The 19,509-nt window shown below is 43.9% G+C and overlaps 1 protein-coding gene across 5 annotated transcripts in view; it reads left to right on the forward strand.

Annotated features, from left to right (window-relative positions):
• The window catches only part of MARCHF10 (membrane associated ring-CH-type finger 10), an 85,993-nt gene that overhangs the window by 14,322 nt on the left and 52,162 nt on the right, over positions 1–19,509 (forward strand). For all 5 annotated transcript variants that reach the window (XM_039235995.1, XM_039235997.1, XM_039235994.1 and 2 more), the window contains exon 5: positions 3,423–3,542. In XM_039235995.1, the coding sequence (XP_039091926.1) occupies positions 3,423–3,542 (120 nt within the window). The remainder of the gene's footprint in view (positions 1–3,422; positions 3,543–19,509) is intronic.

Below are 19,509 nucleotides of genomic sequence, written 5' to 3' on the forward strand. Positions count from 1 at the left end.
AACAAGGATGAACCTCAGGCCCGGACAGAAAGACCCTTTCTTCTTCCCCGACCAGAATCAGTCACTTGATTTGGCAAAGGCTGACTTTAGAAATTGAAGTAAACCAAGAAATGGAATCAGAAACGACAATTAAAGCCCGACAATGCTAATGACAGTGACAACGGTGGTGACGAGTGCCTGTCACTGAACACTCCCCAAGCCACTGGCTCTGCGGAGCACCCTGCCAGCAGGGCCCCGGGCTCTCCAGCAGTCTGGCGGCATAGGGGATCTCCCCGTAGGGATGAGGGAAGCAAGAATCAACGGAGTTAGTCAGCCTGCCCAAGGTCACGTTGCAAGAAAGTCTCAGAGCCTGGGTCTGTCGTGTTTACCGTATTGAGTTACTGTGAGTCACAGAAACCACGTCATGCCCCACGGCACATGTGCACATTCTGCGTTCTGCCCCCACAGTGGTAACTTGTGCTCTGTGCGTGCCTGCAGTCCCAGGGGTGGGCTGGGGGGGGGGTTGGGGGGCTGCTACACCAGAGGAAAAGCAGAGGAGGAAGCTGCTCCAACCCAAGGAGGAAATGAGGAGTTACCTGAAGCCTTCCATTTTAAGACTGCCCTCAGCCAGCTCTGTCACATGAACAGAAACTTATTTATAGCAATCTGGCTCCAGACATGTGGAACTGGAAGGGGAATATTTTTAAAGTTCCAGAGGAAGGGGAGCCCCTGGTGATCATGAGTTACAAATCTGTTCAACCTCCCCATCCTACGGGTTTCCCACTCTGCCCTTGGCGCTCCAGGACCCCCAAAGAGTAAACAACACCATCATCATCAACAACAACAACAACAATCATTCACGTTTACAAATAACAAGAAAACCAGGGGCGCCTGGGTGGCTCAGTCAGTTAAGTGTCAGACTTCAGCTCAGGTCCTGATCTCCCAGTTCGTGAGTTGAAGCCCCTCATCGGGCTCTGTGCTGACAGCTCAGAGCCTGGAGCCTGCTTCCCATTCTGTCTCCCTCTCTCTACCCCTCCCTGGCTCACACACACATGCACACACACACACACACTCTCTCTCTCTCTCTCTCTCTCTCTCTCTCTCTCTCAAAAATAAATAAACATTAACAAAAGAGAAAAAGCAAACAACAAGAAAACCAGCCCCTGGGGGACATGGGGGCAGTTACAGCTAGGTTCTCACTATTTCTAGGACTGGAAGTCTGGACTTGCCTCTCTGTCCTTAGGTCCCTTCAACTCAGCAAAGCTATAACTTTGAGAGAACTAATACTAATGCTTGATTTACACAGAAAGATTGATGGGCTGTATCAAGATAAAAATGAGGAAGTACCTACCCCGATGCTCGTTTGTTCTCCGGCTCCTCTGTGAGAGGAGGCTTAAGAAACCAGAGGGAGAAAAAAAAGAATTTGTTTTTTTGACATTGCAAACCATTCTACTCCTCCTCCCCTTTTGGTAAAGAAATATTTAAGTTGCATGCATTCTTGGAGAGAATTTTCAAAAAACACTCAACCCACAAGAATTCTGTTCATCCCACAAAATCTGCCTTGGTCCTGCGTGCATTTGCTAACACTGTCCTGCACTTTGAGCCTATCAGCATTTGCCTCTTGTGCCTTTAATCCCAGTCGGTTAGGGTAACACGGACATCTGCCGCTCCAGGAAACAGCACTGGGAGCCAGGGCTCCTCCCAACCGGGCTCCAATCTGAAGTCATTGTCAAAGGAATGGAAAAGAAGAGGCCCATATTTACTTACACGTCACTGAACTCTCTGGCTAACTCTCTTTAGGTTTACCTTGGTTTCTTTTATTACTCGGTGTTTGTTTCACTTATTATAGTTGCTGTCCAGTATTCAGGGGGTTTTCCTGCTTCAATTATTGATTAAAACAAACACTGCACAAGATTTATTAAAAGGGCTTGCAATCTAGATAGCATAGTTTTTGAAAATAAGATTAACAGTGAGACAGAAAACAAAAAAAAAGCAGCAACCATTTTGGAGTGCTCTCCCTTCCCAAATAAGGCAGGGTGGAACCATAGCCCTGGGAATCCAGGATTCCACTTGCTGCATCAACCACCTGGCCATGGTGCGTGGGTCCCCAGGGCCAGTGCCTCACCAGCAATTGTGAGGCACAATGTAACCAACTTGCTGTTCCCAATTCCAAGTGGTAAATGTTTTGTTAATATCAGGTCAGTTCTATTTTTAACCATGGAGCATGATATTAGGCTTTCCCAGTGGTGTGGAATTCTGGCACGTCCTTCCCCATCAAGGAAGGGGATGCATGTTCTAACAAAGGGGGAAAATGTGGAAGGAATCTTTCCTTTCTCAGCCCTGCCAGGAAGGGGAGATGTCAGGCCCTGTTTAGAAACAGTATTGTCAGGTCTTTACATTGCATTTCTTTACCATGACAGGGGATAATTTGGCTCTAACTGCGCAAAGGTGAATCTGGGCACTGGATCTATAGAAATGCTCCAAGAAGTATTCCTATTTTAAACTATTTAAAATATCACTTGAAACCCCCCATATAGCACATGATATCCTTGGGGTTTGTTCAGTCCTGATACTGGAGAAGAAATATTTTGGTACTAGTTTTTTCTCTTAATTTTGTTTTTTTAAAAATAGAGATTTTTTTTGGTTGGTTATTTTATTTTTATTATTTTGCATTCAGAGACTGATCTTTCCTTCTGAAACAATAATGCAGCTCAGCTAACCTTAAATGCTAGACGCTGGGGGAGATTCTAAAGGTAAAAAGTGGTCGTTACCCTGAGGGGTCCTCACTGATCAGCAGGAGACATGGGCTCAAAACAAAGCAACTAAATACAACAGCGAAAAAGAAAATTGCATAATTCCAGCTGTGTATATATAAAGGAGCAATTAATTCAGCCTGGGGAAGAAAAGCTTGGCAAGACAAGAGATGTCTCTCTAGCTGGATCTTAGTAGATCCACAGATTTGCTGAGCTGTGAACGCCTCGTGAAAGGCATTCCAGGTAGAAGGAAAGACGTGTGCGAAAGCTCTCAGGTAGGAAGAGTCTGACCCCAGAATCGGGAATCATCCAGGGGGACAGAGAGCCCCCGCTGGAATGCACGGAGCTTTGAAGAGAATGAGAGCAGAGGGGAAGTGAATGTTGCCTTTCAGGTACTTCCTGACTTAAGGAGGCAATTGTTGGGGACATACTTGTCAAAACGCCTCTTAGTGTGTTTGTCATTGTAACTTATTAAGGCAGTGCTGACTATTTTTGACCTGGCATTTTGGGGCCAAGGGAAGAGAGTCGTTGACGCCTAGCTGAGTGTCTTCACACTTGGTAAATGTGCTGATGAGCCCGTGAAGCTGGACATTGTGTATTTCATGTTTCTCACGACAGGAATTAAGCAAAAAGTCATGAAAGTTTGTCGCAGAGCTAAGCCAAATAAACCTTTTGTTTTTAATTCTGCAGGCTTGTCTGAGACAACAAGAACACAGAAGAGACCCAAATGAGAAGAAACGGGATCGATTTGGGGGGCAAGAGGCAGATTTGGAGAGACCCAGGTTTTCAAGTGGGTCATCTGCCAAACAGGTACTTAGAACTCTCCTGCTGCTGCTGCTGCTGCTGCTGCTGCTGTGTGTGTGTGTGTGTGTGTGTACACACGTGCATACACATGCATATGTCACTTAGGAAAAAGCCAAGTTCAAAAGGAGGTGTAGAATCCTGAAAGTCAGGGCGCCTGGGGGGTCAGTCAGTTGGACTGACCTGATCAGCTCAGGTCATGATCTCACAGGTCGTAAGTTCAAGCCCCACATCGGGCTCTCTGCTGTCAGCACAGAGCCTGCTTCAGATCATCTGTCTCCCTTTCTCTCTGCCCCTCCCCTGCTCATGTTCATGCGCACCCTCTCTCATAAACAAACAAACAAATAAAAGAATCCTACAGTTCAGGGCAGAGAGAGGCAGGGGAGCCCAGGCCACTCCTCTGCTATGTGACTGTCCCCCTTTCACCCCATTTGGGCCTAGCTCTTCTTTCCTGATGGGTCTGATGGAGATGGTCTCTGAGGCACCATCCAAATCAGAAACGCTACAACTCTTTCATTTCAAGAGTTGAGGCACTGGGCCTTCTAAAGCACAGCATCCTCTCTCTGTCTGTACATCTGCACCTATGTCTACCTGATCGGTCCATCCATATAACCACAGCCAAAGAGAGATATGGGTATAAAGATGTATCTTATTTGTATATAGACTTATAGTCTAACTCATTGCATTGCTTAGTCTGGTCTTTCAAATAGAGTTAAAATGTAGTAATAACTGCATCCTGTCATAACCAGAAAGTGTTCAAATATTTCTGTCTGGATAATAATGAAAAAGAATAAGATCCATATAATAGTGATAAGATAATGATAATACTTGCCATCCTCATCACCATCATTTGAGTGGTTGCAGTATTCCAGCACTGAGCTAAACATTTGATACATATTAGCTTATTTGATTCTCATAAATCTCTATATATTTACCTCACTTCACAAATGAGAAACTGAGCCTTAGAAAAGACAAGAAATTTGACCTAAGACTCCATAGCCAGTATGTGGTGGAGTCGGAGTTGCTTTCCAGGGAGCCCAACCCCAGGGAAGGTGCTCTGAACCACTCAACTATACGACCATATTTCATGTTTAAGATCTTATCCGAGTAAGAATTTTACTTATCCTATGTAAGCACCAAATACCGCAGGCTGCATTCAATACCCGTTTGTTAGCATGGCGAATTGATTTAAGATGAGTAATACGCCTTTTATGAATTCTTATTTAATATTTTATGCCTGCAATATACTCTAGAGGATGGACTCTCACTTTCTATCAGCGGTGTGGATCCCTGAGATAGATCTTGGATACCTGATATCAATCAAGTTCTTGTTGGGATTTCTTCCTTAATCTAGGATGTTCACAGTGCGGTTATTTAATGTTCAAAGGATACCTCAGAAACATCAATGATTGATGTATATGGATGTAGATGTGTCCCTGGGTGAGACCTATACTCCCTATTAAGGAACGTAAAATCACACAAATATTCCACCTAGAGCCTGAAGGTGAGAGAGACTATCTTCTAATATTGGCAGCATCAAGAAGAACACATCACCTGGATTGCTCCCTGTTAGTCAAAGACTAAATATAATGCCTGCTGCTGATTGAATTTAGGGAGTGAGATTAATCCAAAAATTAAATCTAGTTAGCTCAAACAACACATTTTTAAATGCATTAAGATAAATTCTCACGGTTTTTGCTCTTAGAAACAAAACTCAAGGACTGATAGGAAAAAATGCAATTTAAGTCGAATGGTAGCATGCAGCAATCTTCCTAGATTGGTAAAGAAACGGGCAGCTGGGTTCTTCTGTTTTCATGCAAAACCTCACGTGCATGGCCGTCGCCATTTCGTATGGCAGTGCTCACACATTTGGGTATTCTAAGACTAGCAGTTTTATGCTCCTCTCCATAAACTTTGTTTGGGGGACAGGCTGGTGGCAGATTTCTGTAGTTTTCTTCTTTATGCTATAAAAAATTATTCATTCTTTAAATCATGGCAAAATGCTTAGACCACATCTAATAAAGGATATGGTTATAAATATAAAAGTAATTATGAAATGAGGATGAAAATATGTGGTAAAATTCATAAAGCTGGCAATTTCTAAAGAATAAGAACAGTATTTTTCATGTTGCACTATGTCACTGTACCTCAATCTGCCAGAAAACCCAAAACAACATTACTTAAGTACCCTCACGTGTTTTTTCCAGCTAGTGATATCCCAAGGGTTTGGGCCTTGGTTATACAAGTGCCTTCAAGGTCACATCTTCTCTACCAAGAAGAATGACAAAATCAAAATTTTCCACAGTGAAACTCACCCCTGCTTTGCTGTCTATATTACGGGTATTCTTTGGGGGATACTGGAGAATTTGCCCCCGGATACAAAAGCACAGGAAGGGCAGGGGAGCAAAAATGTCACTGAAAGCATCACCCAACAGTCATATGACTTGTGTGCTCCTAATGGTGACTCCACCCCCAGTTGAATCCTTTCACTTTTGCTTGGTACAAGTGAAGCCAGAGATCCCTCATGAGACAAACCATATCCAGAACTCTTCAACCCCCAGGATCATGGGTTGGTTTGGAGCATTCTCCTCCCAAGTTTGGACTTCTACCCAAATTTCTATGAAAATCTGGCTGTTCTTAAACCTTCATGGTCTGAGCCTGCCCTGCTGTATCTTGAATCCTGAGGGCAGACAGAACTTACCAAACCCCTTTCTCCAGGGCCCTCAGTGCCAGGGAGGTCTCCTGGAGAAGGATATAAGAACATTCCAGAGCTCGGTGGATCAGACATCAGATGATTAGAGTTGCAAATGATCATTGGCCAAAGAGAAAAGACCAGGAGAAAGATACAGCGCCACAGGTAGATGTAAACCCGACCAAAGCCCTCCTCCACGGGTAAACATTCCCCGAAGACACCTGTGGCTGAAAACTCCAAGGAACGCTTTGCCTCTGATTTCTGAAGGAAAATTTGTTCTGACTGAGCTGGTGGTAGGAAAGTGGACTGCTTAATCCACAGGAAGTTTTCCACCACACAGTCAATATGTGAAGCGCGCCACCACCATATTTTGACGCTTGTGTTGCAACTTCTATCATTCGTTCCTCCCTTGGCCCAGCCTCAGACAGTCACAATTCTGATGAACCTGGTTAATAAGTGAGACATTTACCATCAAGTAACAGATTCAGTATCAAGCCATCATTTTCAGACACCTGCCTAGCAGGGGGCAGATCTCCAAATGTGGTGGCCACACCATTCCGCACAATTGCCTCACCACGACCAGTGACTTTAACTGTGCCTTGGGCAGAGGTTGTGTTACATCTAAATCCAAGGTAAAGCAATAACCATCCAGCTTGTGCTGAGATGTTCTTTAAAGTGGTACCTCCTAAATACATTTTAGTTAATGGTGTGGCATAGTAGAAAGAACACTTATTGTCAAGGGCCATCTCTGTCCCTCATTACAGTGTGAATTCAGACAAACCACTAAGCACTTCAATTTCCCATCACGGAGGTACTTACTATTAATGCTTATCTTGTGGGATCAACACAAGAACAAGTGAGACTCTTGGGTTCAGACTAACATTTGATTACATTATAAATCGCCTTGGTGTCCAGCTGTTCTTACAAACGGTGCTCCAATAGGTATTGGGTTCTGAGAATTCTAGAATACATTCTTTTGCCTCGGCCCAATCCTAGGCTACATTACTAAAAGCCACCCTAATGTGGCAACTTAATTTTAGACCCTTTTCAAAGTTACATGCAACCTTGTTAACTATTTAAGCAGAATAAATAACAGCTCCACAGAGTCAAGAAAGAACTGAATGAGCAGCAGACTAAAAAGCAAAGCAGTCTCTCGGTACGAGCAGGAAACAGTGTCCCCAGGACAGCTGCTGGCCTCGAGGGGGACACATTGCCTGGATCATTCCCTGCTGTGATTGGGAGGTTATGTAGCCTTCTCAAACAGGAGCCCTGATTTCCCCAGAGACAATGATGAAAATGATAAGCCCAGGACTTCGCGGGTGGCAACCTTCTATGAAAAGGGACATTGTGAGCATTTCTCATCTTCTATCCTTGCTGGAAGGGACACTGGTCCAAATGCACAAACCTCAAGGACTTAGGATGGGTCATCACTGCATTTATTTTGTCAGCAAAGAAGGTGGAGACCACCCAGCTCTCAGTTTTTCGAGAGTACTGTTTGCTTTGCTAATAGGAACAAGATTATTGTCCTTTACCATCAGCAACCACCAACTAAATATTTAGATTCCAGGTCACGAGGACCCAATGTTACATTGGAACGAGGCAGGAAACCTGATACCAGCAGCAACTGGCTCTTCTCTAGGCCTGGCTCAGTGGGGTGTTGACCAGCGAGATCACCTGAACCTCCCAGAAAGCACGGTACCCTCAGGTGTGAAGGCAATTACCCAACATAAGCATCTTAATTGTTTTGTCCATAATGACCCACACAAACTTTGGAGGCTAAAATTAAAAACAAAGCCCCTTCGGGGCGCCTGGGTGGCTTAGTCGGTTAAGTGTCCGACTTTCGCTTGGGTCATGATCTCGCGGTTCGTGGGTTCGGGACCCGCGTCGGGCTCTGTGCTGACTGCCAGCTCAGAGCCTGGAGGCTGTTTCAGTCTGTGACTCCCTCTCTCTCTGACCCTCCCCTGCTCACGCTGTCTCTCTCTCTCTCTCCTAGAAATAAATAAAACATTAAAAAAAATTTAAAAACAAAACCCCTTCAAGTAACCTGCAGTGGCTTAAAAAGTCAGAATGTCCATCCAAACATGAGAACAGTGAAAGTCTAGAAACGTGTCATCTAATAAGGTGGCCACTAGCCATGTGTGGCTATTTAACCTTTAACTTTAAGTTAATCAAAAGAAAATTTTATATTCAGTTCCTTAGATGCGCTAGCCACATTTCACATGCTCAGCAGTCACATGGGTCCTATGGCTGCCATTTTGGACCATGCAGATATAGGACATTTCCACCACTGCAGAAAGTTCTATGTGACAGTGCTGCTCCAGACTGTGGTCAAGTTCAAAAAAAACAAAACAAGGCAAGAGCCCATGGGCCAGGAAGTATAATCCATAATACAGTGCTTTACATACTGTGGCTCTTTGCAAACATTAACTCTCTGGATGACAGTGCAGCTGTCCAAGAAGTCTGGCTCAGTTTGCGTTAGGTGTTTTCTATGACCTCGCTATATTTGCATGCTTCCTTTCATTACCTTCTTATTCAGCCTGCCCTGCCTGTGAAACCTTCAGCTTCTCCTCTTTCAAACGGCTCTTGGGGAGTTATTCTCCCATTAATCTGTCAATGTCGACCTACCGACGCCCTTACCAGTGTCATGAAAGCAGCCAGGGCTCAGCACGTGGCATACGTGCTCCATGACTCACCCTTCTAATTTTCCCTAACTTCTGCTTGTCCATTGTCAGATTCCTTGAGGGCCGGGCCTCCCTTCTTTCTGGCTCTGGGCCAGCGTGTGGCTGAAGCAGATCATACACACACACACACACACACACACACACATCAGTTCTAACTGCCAAAAGGCCCCACCCTGGGAGGCTGGGAGTCATCGTTAGCGCCTGGTATGGCGTCTGTCCTAGCCACCGTCTTGACTGTAGCTCCGATTCTGCGCCCTCAAGGCGCACCTGAGTAATAATGCAGCTCTGCGCACGACATCTCAAGCTCCAAACGTACGTCGTGGACAGGGAATGTAGAGCTCACAGTTTGACAAGTGCAGATCTGTGGGAATTCTCAACTGAATTTGTTTTCCATTTTAGCTGTTGATCTTTTCCCCATGGCATGTCCCACAAGCACCTCAGACTCAAGATGCTGCCTGCGTCATCTGGTTCCCTCAAAATGGTCCCTCTTCCTGAATTAATTCTGCCCAAGCCAGAATTCCAGAAATTATCTTGGGTTCCTTCTGCTGCTCTTTCTCACACTTCACAGTAATCACACACCAAAGCCAGAGTATCTTGTCTTCTTTCTCGGAAATCTGTCCATCAGCACTCCCCTCTGCAGGGCCGTCTTTGTTTGTTTGTTTGCCTAGAAATTGTCGGTGTCATTTCCTGGATATTTTGCCTTCAGCTCACTCTTTCCAGCCAGTCTTCCAGACATTAGTAAGAGTTATCCCTCTAGAAGCAAATTGGATCATGTCACTCCTCTGTTAAAATTTCTTTAGTGGAGGGGCGCCTGGGTGGTTCAGTCAGTTAAGCCTCCGACTTCAGCTCAGGTCATGATCTCACGGTTCATGGGTTTGAGCCCTGCATCAGGCTCTGTGCTGACAGCTAGCTCAGAGCCTGGAGACTGTCTTTGGATTCTGTGTCTCCCTCTCCCTCTGACCCTCCCCTGCTCATGCTGTCTCTATTTCTCTCTTCAAAATAAATAAAACATTAAAAAAAATTCTTTAGTGGATCTCCACTGTCTTTGGGATCAAGTTCAAACACGTTAGCAAGGTACTCAAGGCCCTTGATAGCCTGCCCCTCAGCCCTGAGGGCACCTCTTCTGTGAACTTTCTAGAGCTTCTCCTGGGAGTCAGGTGACTTTGCTGTTGTCTTTCCTCTGTAGTCCCATAGCACCCACTGGGCTCACGTCCGCCTTGGGGTACCTCTTCTTATCTCTCCTCCCTTAGGCTGGAGGCCACTCAAGAGCAGGTGCCGTTTACTGTCATATATCCAATGCCCAGCCATCAAGGGATGGCTGATGGCTGACGGTTACAAGAATGGTTTAGGAATGCGCACATGTTGAAGTCATAGGGATATAGCCATAATAGCCCAAATAGGAATCCTCATGCTGGATGAGAGAAAATAGGAGATGCTGTTACTTGGAGTGGAGTGGTGAAAGCTCCCTGACCTTGCTTGCAATCACTGAGAGAGAGGCAAGGAGTTTAGTGAGGCTGCCAATGTGCAGTGGCCAGTCTGGGCTTGAAGAAGAGTGCATTCCAATCAACCACTGGGAAACCTCCACACTGGTGATTACCAGAGAGTGACCAGTGAAAGAGAGCATACCCTTTCTGGGCATACCCTTCTGCAAATGGACAGATGGCTTCTTCAAAGTTCTGGGTAAATTCCTTTTGTCACAGATAGGCAAGAACATGGGGACATAAGAAGGGCTGGGTTGAAGGCTCTCCGTGGACAGAGGAAACTCAAAACAGCCCAAAGTTGGCCTGGGACTCAGTTGTACTTTATAACAGAAGTCATATTGTTACAAAGATGTGATTTCATGTTCCACCAGTTAAGTCACCAGACTAAACTCGATATTTCTTTTATGATTAGGTTATAGATTCATTGGAATACATTGGCGTGCACGCCCTTCTGTGGGCAAACCAGGGTGCCGGAGGTCTTCAACGGCATTAATGGAGCAAACAAAGAATAACTGTATCTTGGGCAAAGCCAGGAGTGCTTCATTTCTCCTTCATTTCTGTGCTTTGTCTGAGTTCCACTAGGTAATTTAAAAATAGGCCATGGCAGTAAAACGGGGCAACTGTCAGTTCAAATTGCAGCTGCTTCCAGAATGTTGTCCTGCCTTTTTTAATAGATAAGCAAGACAGCCTAGAGTCAATCCTTCCACTAGGGCGATTCTGCCGTGTGGCCGGGTGATACAAACACCAAATGTTATCCCAGTTCAGTGAAATTGTGGATGCCGAGAGTTGGTGGCCTCTGACCCACAGGGTTCCTGGTGTTAATTGGACTCAGCAGCTCCGAAATTGCATGAGAGAAGATTATAACAAAGTAGCTTTTTGCCCATTTTATGCAGCACTATGTATTTTGGTTTACTACATTTTATTAAAATTCCTTACTTTAAAAAAAATGGCCCTCATTAATTTTTAAAACAAAACAACAGAAAAAACTTGTTAAAAACCAATTAAAATTCAGCTATCAAACTTCTGAATTTTTTCAGTTGCAAGATATTATGCAGGGGCGTACCTGCGTGAAACATGATTTAGAACATACAGCATCCCATCCTGAAACCTTCTTTGTTTTGCTTTTATACCACTTTACTCATTAAGGAATTATAAACCACTTTGTGTCCAGGAAGCGGTGTTAGACGCTATGGGCACACGGTAATAACTAAGCCATGCCCCCGCCCCTGGGTAGTTCACGGTGTGGGCGAAATTAAGTTGTTACACTAATGCCTGCAGTTCAAGACAGTATCTGATGAGTGTAATAAGAAGGCAAAGGGAAACCTGAAAAAGCTTCCTAAAGGATGCAGATTTTCATCTGGATCTTAAGGCACCACAGGATTTGGGGAACTGGGAGGGGGGGTGGGGAACTGAGGCAGGGCACCATCACAGGTGGAAAGAAGAGCCGAAATCAAAGAGAGATGGGCACATTGGGGAAAGAGTGAGCACCCCGTCTCCCTGCGGCACAGGAAACGTACATCAGCGCTCTCTTCAGAGCTCCCCTCCCTGGAGGACACCCGTCGTACCCATACTCCCGCACCCTTTCCTTAGGATCAGGACACAGGAGGGTGCTCTTCTTGCTCCCGGTTCTGCTCCCAGACCGCTGCTCCCCAGGCTTTGATGGAAACACGGGTGCACTAAGGCTTGTGCTGTTTCATTCCATCATCCTCTCCCCCCACCCCCCCTACATCATCCTTCTTGTCTCCAGGCCACTCTTACTCAATGAAGACCGTGGCAGTGGCTTGGTCTCTGTCCTCCCATCCCCCGATCTCCTGCTGCAATCCTGGACGACTTTGGCACCCACCCGGCCACACCGTGGCTTCTCAGTTCCTGATGTGTCTTAAATGCCCCCCATTCCCTTCTACTACCACCTCCTCCAGCCAACGGCACATCCCAGGCTGCGCCGTCCACCAGAAGGTCTCCATCTCCAAAATCCATTGATGACACCAGCCTTCCAGCTCTCCTGCTCATCTGCTTTTACTATGGTGTCTCTCCCACCTCTTGGGAACCTTTGGTCCATTGGCCCTTTCCCCTCTCGTGCTCACCCCCCTTTTTGGCTTTCCCTTCCTAAGCAGCCTAGATTCTGTGCTTCATCCTCTTAATAATCCCCTTGGCCTTTGTGTTTTTTTCTTGCCTCTCTGGCCAAGTCTCAGCCTTCCACGGTCTCTGGGTCCATATCCAGGTCCCTGGGGACTGCTGTATTCAAATTTGAGAAATGGTCTTACTGAAAGGGCACAGCCACCAATCTCCTGGAACCCCTCAGTGATGCTCAACTTTCTCTCTCTCACTTCAGTCCTCTCTCCCTTTGCCCAGTCTTCAATCCCTCCTCCCTTCTACCCCACACCTTAGTGGTCCTCAGACAGAGGTTTCCCCAGCTCGTTCGTTGCTGCCCTGCCCACCCATCCCCTCCCTCGTGCACCAACCTCTTCTCAAGATCCCATCTCCTTGCTGCCCACAGACCCTTATCCGTCCAGCTCCCTTGTCCTGCCTGCACCTCCAGCTGATCCAGAACCTTCTATCAGCACCTAATCAGGATCCGTGGTCTCCCACAAAAAACAGGGAACAGCTCTTCCTTGATCCTGTCCCTCCACTTATGTCTTCCTCTTCACAGACAGAATTCTCAAAAAAATTATTTACACTGACTGATTCCGTTTCCCCACCTCCCACTCCCTCCTCAACCCACTCCAATCTGGCTGTCATGCTCCCTCATTGCACCGAAATGGCACTTTGTCAGACGACTTCCATGTCTATGAATGGGGCAGGTCCTCCTTGCCGCATCGGTCCTCCCAGCGGCTTCCTCGGGGCCCCTCCCTCAGTCCCCCTCGAAGCACTGCGCCCCTGAGCTCCTGCAAAGCCGCCTCCTCCTCCAGGTTTCCTCCCGAGTCTCCAGAGACGGTTCCTCCCCCGCCGCCCAGGCCCTGAGTCCCGGGCTTCCTCGAGGCTTGAGCTCTCTTCCCACTCCGTACCTGGGGGCTTATCCCTTATCCCAATTCTGTATCACAGACCTCGTGGGCACTATGGTGAACTCTCTTAGATCCTCTTCTCAGAATATTTTCAAACGCATAAAATAGTAATAGATAGGCTTTCAAAGGAAGCCACTTTTATCGAAATAGTCATCAAAATATTTTTAGAAATCTGTGATTCAGTAATGTATGTGCTTCTTTATTAACACATTAAATAACAAGTGATGGGCGTAAAGGATATTTTGAGATATCTGCAACAAATTTAATGAAATGTGAAAATATCTGTGATTTCTGTTGGCGACAAAGTCACAGGTACTGCCAAAACCATCGTGGTTCGTTGCCCGTGTTCAAAAATGAAAGCCAAGCTTAGCTTTCAGTTGGGGGTTAGTGGAAATAAAGATAATTTTTTTCCCCATCTAAGTTCACAACCCACCCCCCCAAGAAGCCCGGCTCTGTAAATTCTCCTTAGGTCACCTCATCAAGATGTTAACTGCCAAAGGCAAGATGCTAACTGCCAAAGACCTCCAGATCTGCATATCTAACCCCAAACTCACTCGTTAACTCCAGGTCTGAATATTCAACTGTTTACTCAATATGTCTACTTGGAGGTCTCAACAAGCCAACGCTACAGTTCCCAGCCTGGCCTCACGATTCCTTTTGTGCGGCATCATCCAAGTCTGGCACTTTCTCTCTTCCTGACCCTCATATTCAATTCAATCACCAAGCCAATGCCATTTTACTTCCCCGATAGCTTTTTTTCTTTAATGTTTATTTACTTTTGAGAGAGGGAGAATGAGCATGAGCAGGGGAGGGGCAGAGAAAGAGAGGGAGAGAGAGAATCCCAAGCAGGCTCCATGCTGTGGGCACACAGAGCCCAAAATAGTGGCAATCTCACCGACTATGAGATCATGACCTGAGCCGAAATCGAGAGCTGGATACTTAACTGACTGAGCCACCCAGGCGCCCCTCCTCCAATAGCTTTTTAATCTGCGTGTACTTTTCTTCTATTGCCTACTTAGGTTACTGTGGACACCTCCTACCCGTCTTCACACTTCTACTCCTTCCCCTAAATCCTACTTTCCGTACCGCATGGAGTGATAGTGATGAGTGGAACTCAGATCATGTCCCTGGCCCCCTTAAACCCCTTCCACAGCCTTCTGTGACTTTCAGAATGGGAACCACACGGAGACAATAAGGGCCTGCAGGGTCTGGGCCTCTATACCACCCCAAGTCCATCCTCCCTGGCTCTGGGTCTTCAGACGTGCCAGGCCACCTCCTGCTAAGGAGACTTTGTACATGCTGTTCCCTCTGACAACACACACCCTGCCTTCCCACCATGCCTCAGGTGTCAGCCCAGGTCACTTCCTCAGGGAGGTTTCTCCCAACTGTCTCCTCCCCCAACTAGATTTGGACCCTTCTGTCTTCTATGGCTAGCCCTAACTTCTATGGCTTTCCATATGATTTCTTTTTTTTTTTTTAATTTAGGACTTGTAATTTTACATTAAATATTATTTGATTAAATGATCTACCTTCCTACCTAGACTGTAAGCTTGTAAGAGCCAAGTCTTTGTTTTGCTTGTCATTCACATATCCCAACATATGTGTCTCTTCCATGGGGTATCCCTGTTAGTATAAAGTTATGTTCATCCTCAATCACCAAGTATAAGATGAGACATATCTTTTAAATTTAGAAGATAAATTTAAGATTTAAAATTTAATTTAAATCTTAGATTTAAAATTTAATTTAATTAATTTTAAATCTTAAATTTAAGATTTCAATTTAAATTAATTTTAAATCTTAAATTTGAAATTTAAATCCTTTTAAAATTTATCCTACATTGACTTCCCTGTATTGATCATTGATCTCTCATTGTTACCAGATGATATCATGAAGGAAACATTTTAAATATAATGAAGTATTTATTATGAAGTATAAAAAGAAACTGGCAGTGGTCCCACAAAGTACCTAGTTTATCCCAGCAGCCTGATGACAATATCTATCTATATTTCTGCCCCATTTCCCCCCAGTGGAGAAAACATAGAGAGGGCTTCAAAACATAGAGAAAACCTGACAGAATTGTACAGTGAATGTCCATATGTATATACCCACCACCTAGATTCTACACTTGTTGACATTTTGCTATATTTATTTATTACATATCTATCTATTCATCCACAGACCCACCTTATGTATTGGTGCATTTCATTTTAATTTTTTTAAATATTTGTTTTTGAGAGAGAGACAGAGCATGAGACAGGGCGGAGCAGAGAGAGGGAGACACCGAATCTGAAGCAGGCTCTAGGCTCCGAGCTGTCAGCAAAGAGCCCGACATGGGGCTTGAACTCACAAACCATGAGATCATGACCTGAGCCAAAGTTGGATGCTTTTTTTTTTTTAATGTTCTATTTATTTCTGAGAGAGAGAGAGAGAAAGAGAAACAGCGTGAGCAGGGGAGGGTCGGAGAGAGAAGGAGACAGAATCTGAAACAGGCTCCAGGCTCTGAGCTGTCAGCACAGAACCCAATACGGGGCTCAAACCCACGAACTGTGAGATCATGACCTGAGCCGAAGTTGGATGCTTAACTGACTGAGCCACCCAGGTGCCCCAAGATGCTTAACCCACTGAGTCGCCCAGGCACCCATGTTTTGATGCATTTCAAAGCAAGTTGCAGACTTGCAACTTGATCAGTACTCTGCCCCCAAAATACTTCAGCACGTACATCATTAACTAGCACTGAATACCTGTTTATGGCTTTCGTGGTTTTGATTGTTCATATTTTTTTCCAGTTTTTACTTTAGAGGTAGAAATTACCTACAGTGAATTGTACAAATTTTAAGAGTAATATTTAATGGATTTTGACAAATGCATGTACCCTGTAACCCAAATCCCCATCAAGTTTTCATCACCCCATGAGTTCTCCTTACAGCCCTTTCTAGCCAATCCCCACCCCTCTCCCTCAGAGGCAGCCACTATTCTGAGTATTTTTCCCATAAAGTAGTTTCTGCCTTTTCTTGTTTCATTTTTTAAAAATGGTTTTGAGTTCAACTCTTAAGTTATTTCAGACCCGTTTTAGAAATAGGTGGAATATACATTCTAAATAGCTGACATAAACGAGCCTGTGTAATAATTAAAATTACATATGAGTTACAAGTCAAAATTACAATCTCCCAAAATGACTTTTCAAAAAAAGATAATAGTTGGAAAAGTTATATAGAAACTACCATTTTCACATAATCTACAAATGTAAGTTGATACCAATATTTCTGGAGGACAATTTGGGAACAAAAAATTCTAAGTCTTTGTGATGCTTTTAATCTACTAATATAAATTCCCACTTCAGGAAACTTAAGGAAATAACTAAAGATGTGCATAAATCTAGAAGAATATTCATCATAACACTATTTATTATAGCAAAAAGCTGGAAGCAAAGTACGTGATCAACAAAAAGAATTATGATCGATTCAGTAAGAAGTATATTCTATTCAAAGAGAACTGGGGTGCCTGGCTGGCTCAGTCAGTAGAGCATGTGACTCTTGATCTTCAGGTTATGAGTTTGAGCCCCATGATGGGTGTAGAGATTACTAAAATAAATAAAAACTTAAAAAAAGAAATTGTAAACAAAGATTAATAAACAAAGAAAACTACCAAGAAAGAATGAGCTTTACTTAATGGCTTTATTCTTATAGTAATATTTGTATTTGTAATTCTGTATTATTTCATGTTTATTATGGAGCAAAACATGAATAAAAATACTAATATAATTAAGGAATAAGGACGCTAAATGTAAAATATAAATATAAAACTTTTTAAAGGAAGGGAAAGCTCCATATAGTGTTAAATTTTAATTAGAAATTAAAATTGCTGTGAACTCATGATATTTTTATATACATATTTTTTAAGTTTGTTTATTTTTGAGAGAGACAGAGCACAAGCATGAGCAGAATAGTGGCAGAGAGAGAGGGAGACACAGAATCTGAAGCAGATCCAGGCTCTGAGCTGTCAGCACAGGGCCCAATACAGGGCTCAAATCCCCGAACCATAAGATCATCACCTGAGCCGAAGTCAGACACTCAACTGACTGAGCCACTCAGGCGCCCCTAAATACATATTTCTAGTGAACTCTATTGAAAAGACTTAAGAGCAGGGTCACTCCAGTAGCAATGAACATGCCCAGCATGTACATATTAATTCCTAACTACCATTTTAACTAAAAGGAACCAGGATTTCTTGGATTCCAGGTCTGAGACACATAAAATACAAGGTAAAGCTATGATGTTTTTATTGTACCAGAAAGCAAAGAAGTGCTCAAAGACTCATGTCAAAAGTCAACTTCAGTGGACTCCCACTCACCATTTTTGGTACAATTTGAGCATGAAAGAATATGATGAGGAAATCGAATAAAATATATGTTTGAGTCTGCAATGATAATAGATAAACTAAATACGTACATAAATAAAAGAGAAAGGGGGGGAATGTTCGTCAGTAGAGAAGAATGCCAGCTATTAACTGCAGAAGAAATTAGATCTAGAAAAATAATGATTTTGCTACTACTCCAAAATGATTATCAATTCAGGAAAAGTACATCAAGAGACGCTGAAACCATTGGGTAAAATGCTGTTTATGAATAGGCTATTCAGTGTCAAAGACTCATCCATAGATTCCCTACTAATTACAATGGAGGAAAATGTAGGAAAATGTAACTTTACATTGAAGAAATCTGGCAGTCCCCACCTTACCCTAGAGATCAAACAGCATTACCAAACAGCATTGTTAGGTGCTGATGTGTGATGTTGTGAAGAAGGACACCACACACCTATAGAATATGTATACCCAAAATGGTTACCCTGAATTTTATTATGAGGAAACAATCAAATTCAGAACATAAGAACTTCTATGAGGCTGAGACTCTTCAAAACAGTAAAAAACAGGCCAATTAATCTTTGACAAAGCGGGAAGGAGTATCCAATGGAAAAAAGACAGCCTCTTTAACAGATGGTGCTGGGGGAACTGGACACCAACATGCAGAAGAATGAAACTAGACCACTTTTCTTACACCATACACAAAAATAAACTCAAAATGGATAAAGGACGTAAACGTGAAACAAGAAACCATCAAAACCCTAGAGGAGAAAGCAGGAAACAACCTCCTTGACCTCAGCCGCAGCAATTTCTTACTCAACATATCTCCAAAGGCAAGGGAATCAAAAGCAAAAATGAACTATTGGGACCTCATCAAGATAAAAAGCTTCTGCACTGCAAAAGAAACAATCAACAGAACTAATAGGAAACTGATGGAATGGGAAAAGATAGTTGCAAATGACATATCGGATAAAGAGCTAGTATCCACAATCTATATGGAACTCACCAAACTCCAGTGAAGAAATGGGCAGAAGACATGAACAGACACTTCTCCAAAGAGGACATCCAGATGGCCAACAGACACATAAAACGATGCTCAATGTCACTCATCATCAGGGAAATACAAACCACACTGAGATACCACCTCACTCCAGTCAGAGTGGCTAAACGAACAAATCAGGAGACTATAGAGGCTGGCGAGGATGTGGTGAAATAGTCACCTTCTTACACTGTTGGTGGGAATGCAAACTGGTGCAGCCACTCTGAAAAACAGTGTGGAGGTTCCTCAAAAAATTAGCAATAGAACTACCCTAGGACCAAGCAATAACACTGCTAGGAATTTCCCCAAGGGATACAGGAGTGCTGATGCATAGGAGCACAGGTACCCAATGTTCATAGCAGTACTTTCAACAATAACCAAATCATGGAAAGAGCCTAAATGTCCATCAACTGACGAATGGATCAAGAAGATGTGGTTTATCTACACAATGGAATACTACATGGCAATGAGAAAGAATGAAACCTGGCCTTTTGTAGCAATGAGGATGGAACTCGAGGGTATTATGCTAAGTGAAATAAGTCAGGCAGAGAAAGACAGATACCATATGTTTTCACTCATATGTGGATCAGGAGAAACTTAACAGAAGGCCATGGGGGAGGGGAAGGGAGAAAATAGTTAAGGAGGGAGGCAAACCATGAGAGACTCTTAAATACTGAGAACAAACTGAGTGTTGATGGGGGTGGGGGAGAGGGGAAAGTGG

Source organism: Hyaena hyaena, unplaced genomic scaffold (assembly GCF_003009895.1).
Source record: "Hyaena hyaena isolate Hyena2069 unplaced genomic scaffold, ASM300989v1 scaffold_104, whole genome shotgun sequence".
In the NCBI taxonomy this organism is placed as follows: Eukaryota; Metazoa; Chordata; class Mammalia; order Carnivora; family Hyaenidae; genus Hyaena; species Hyaena hyaena.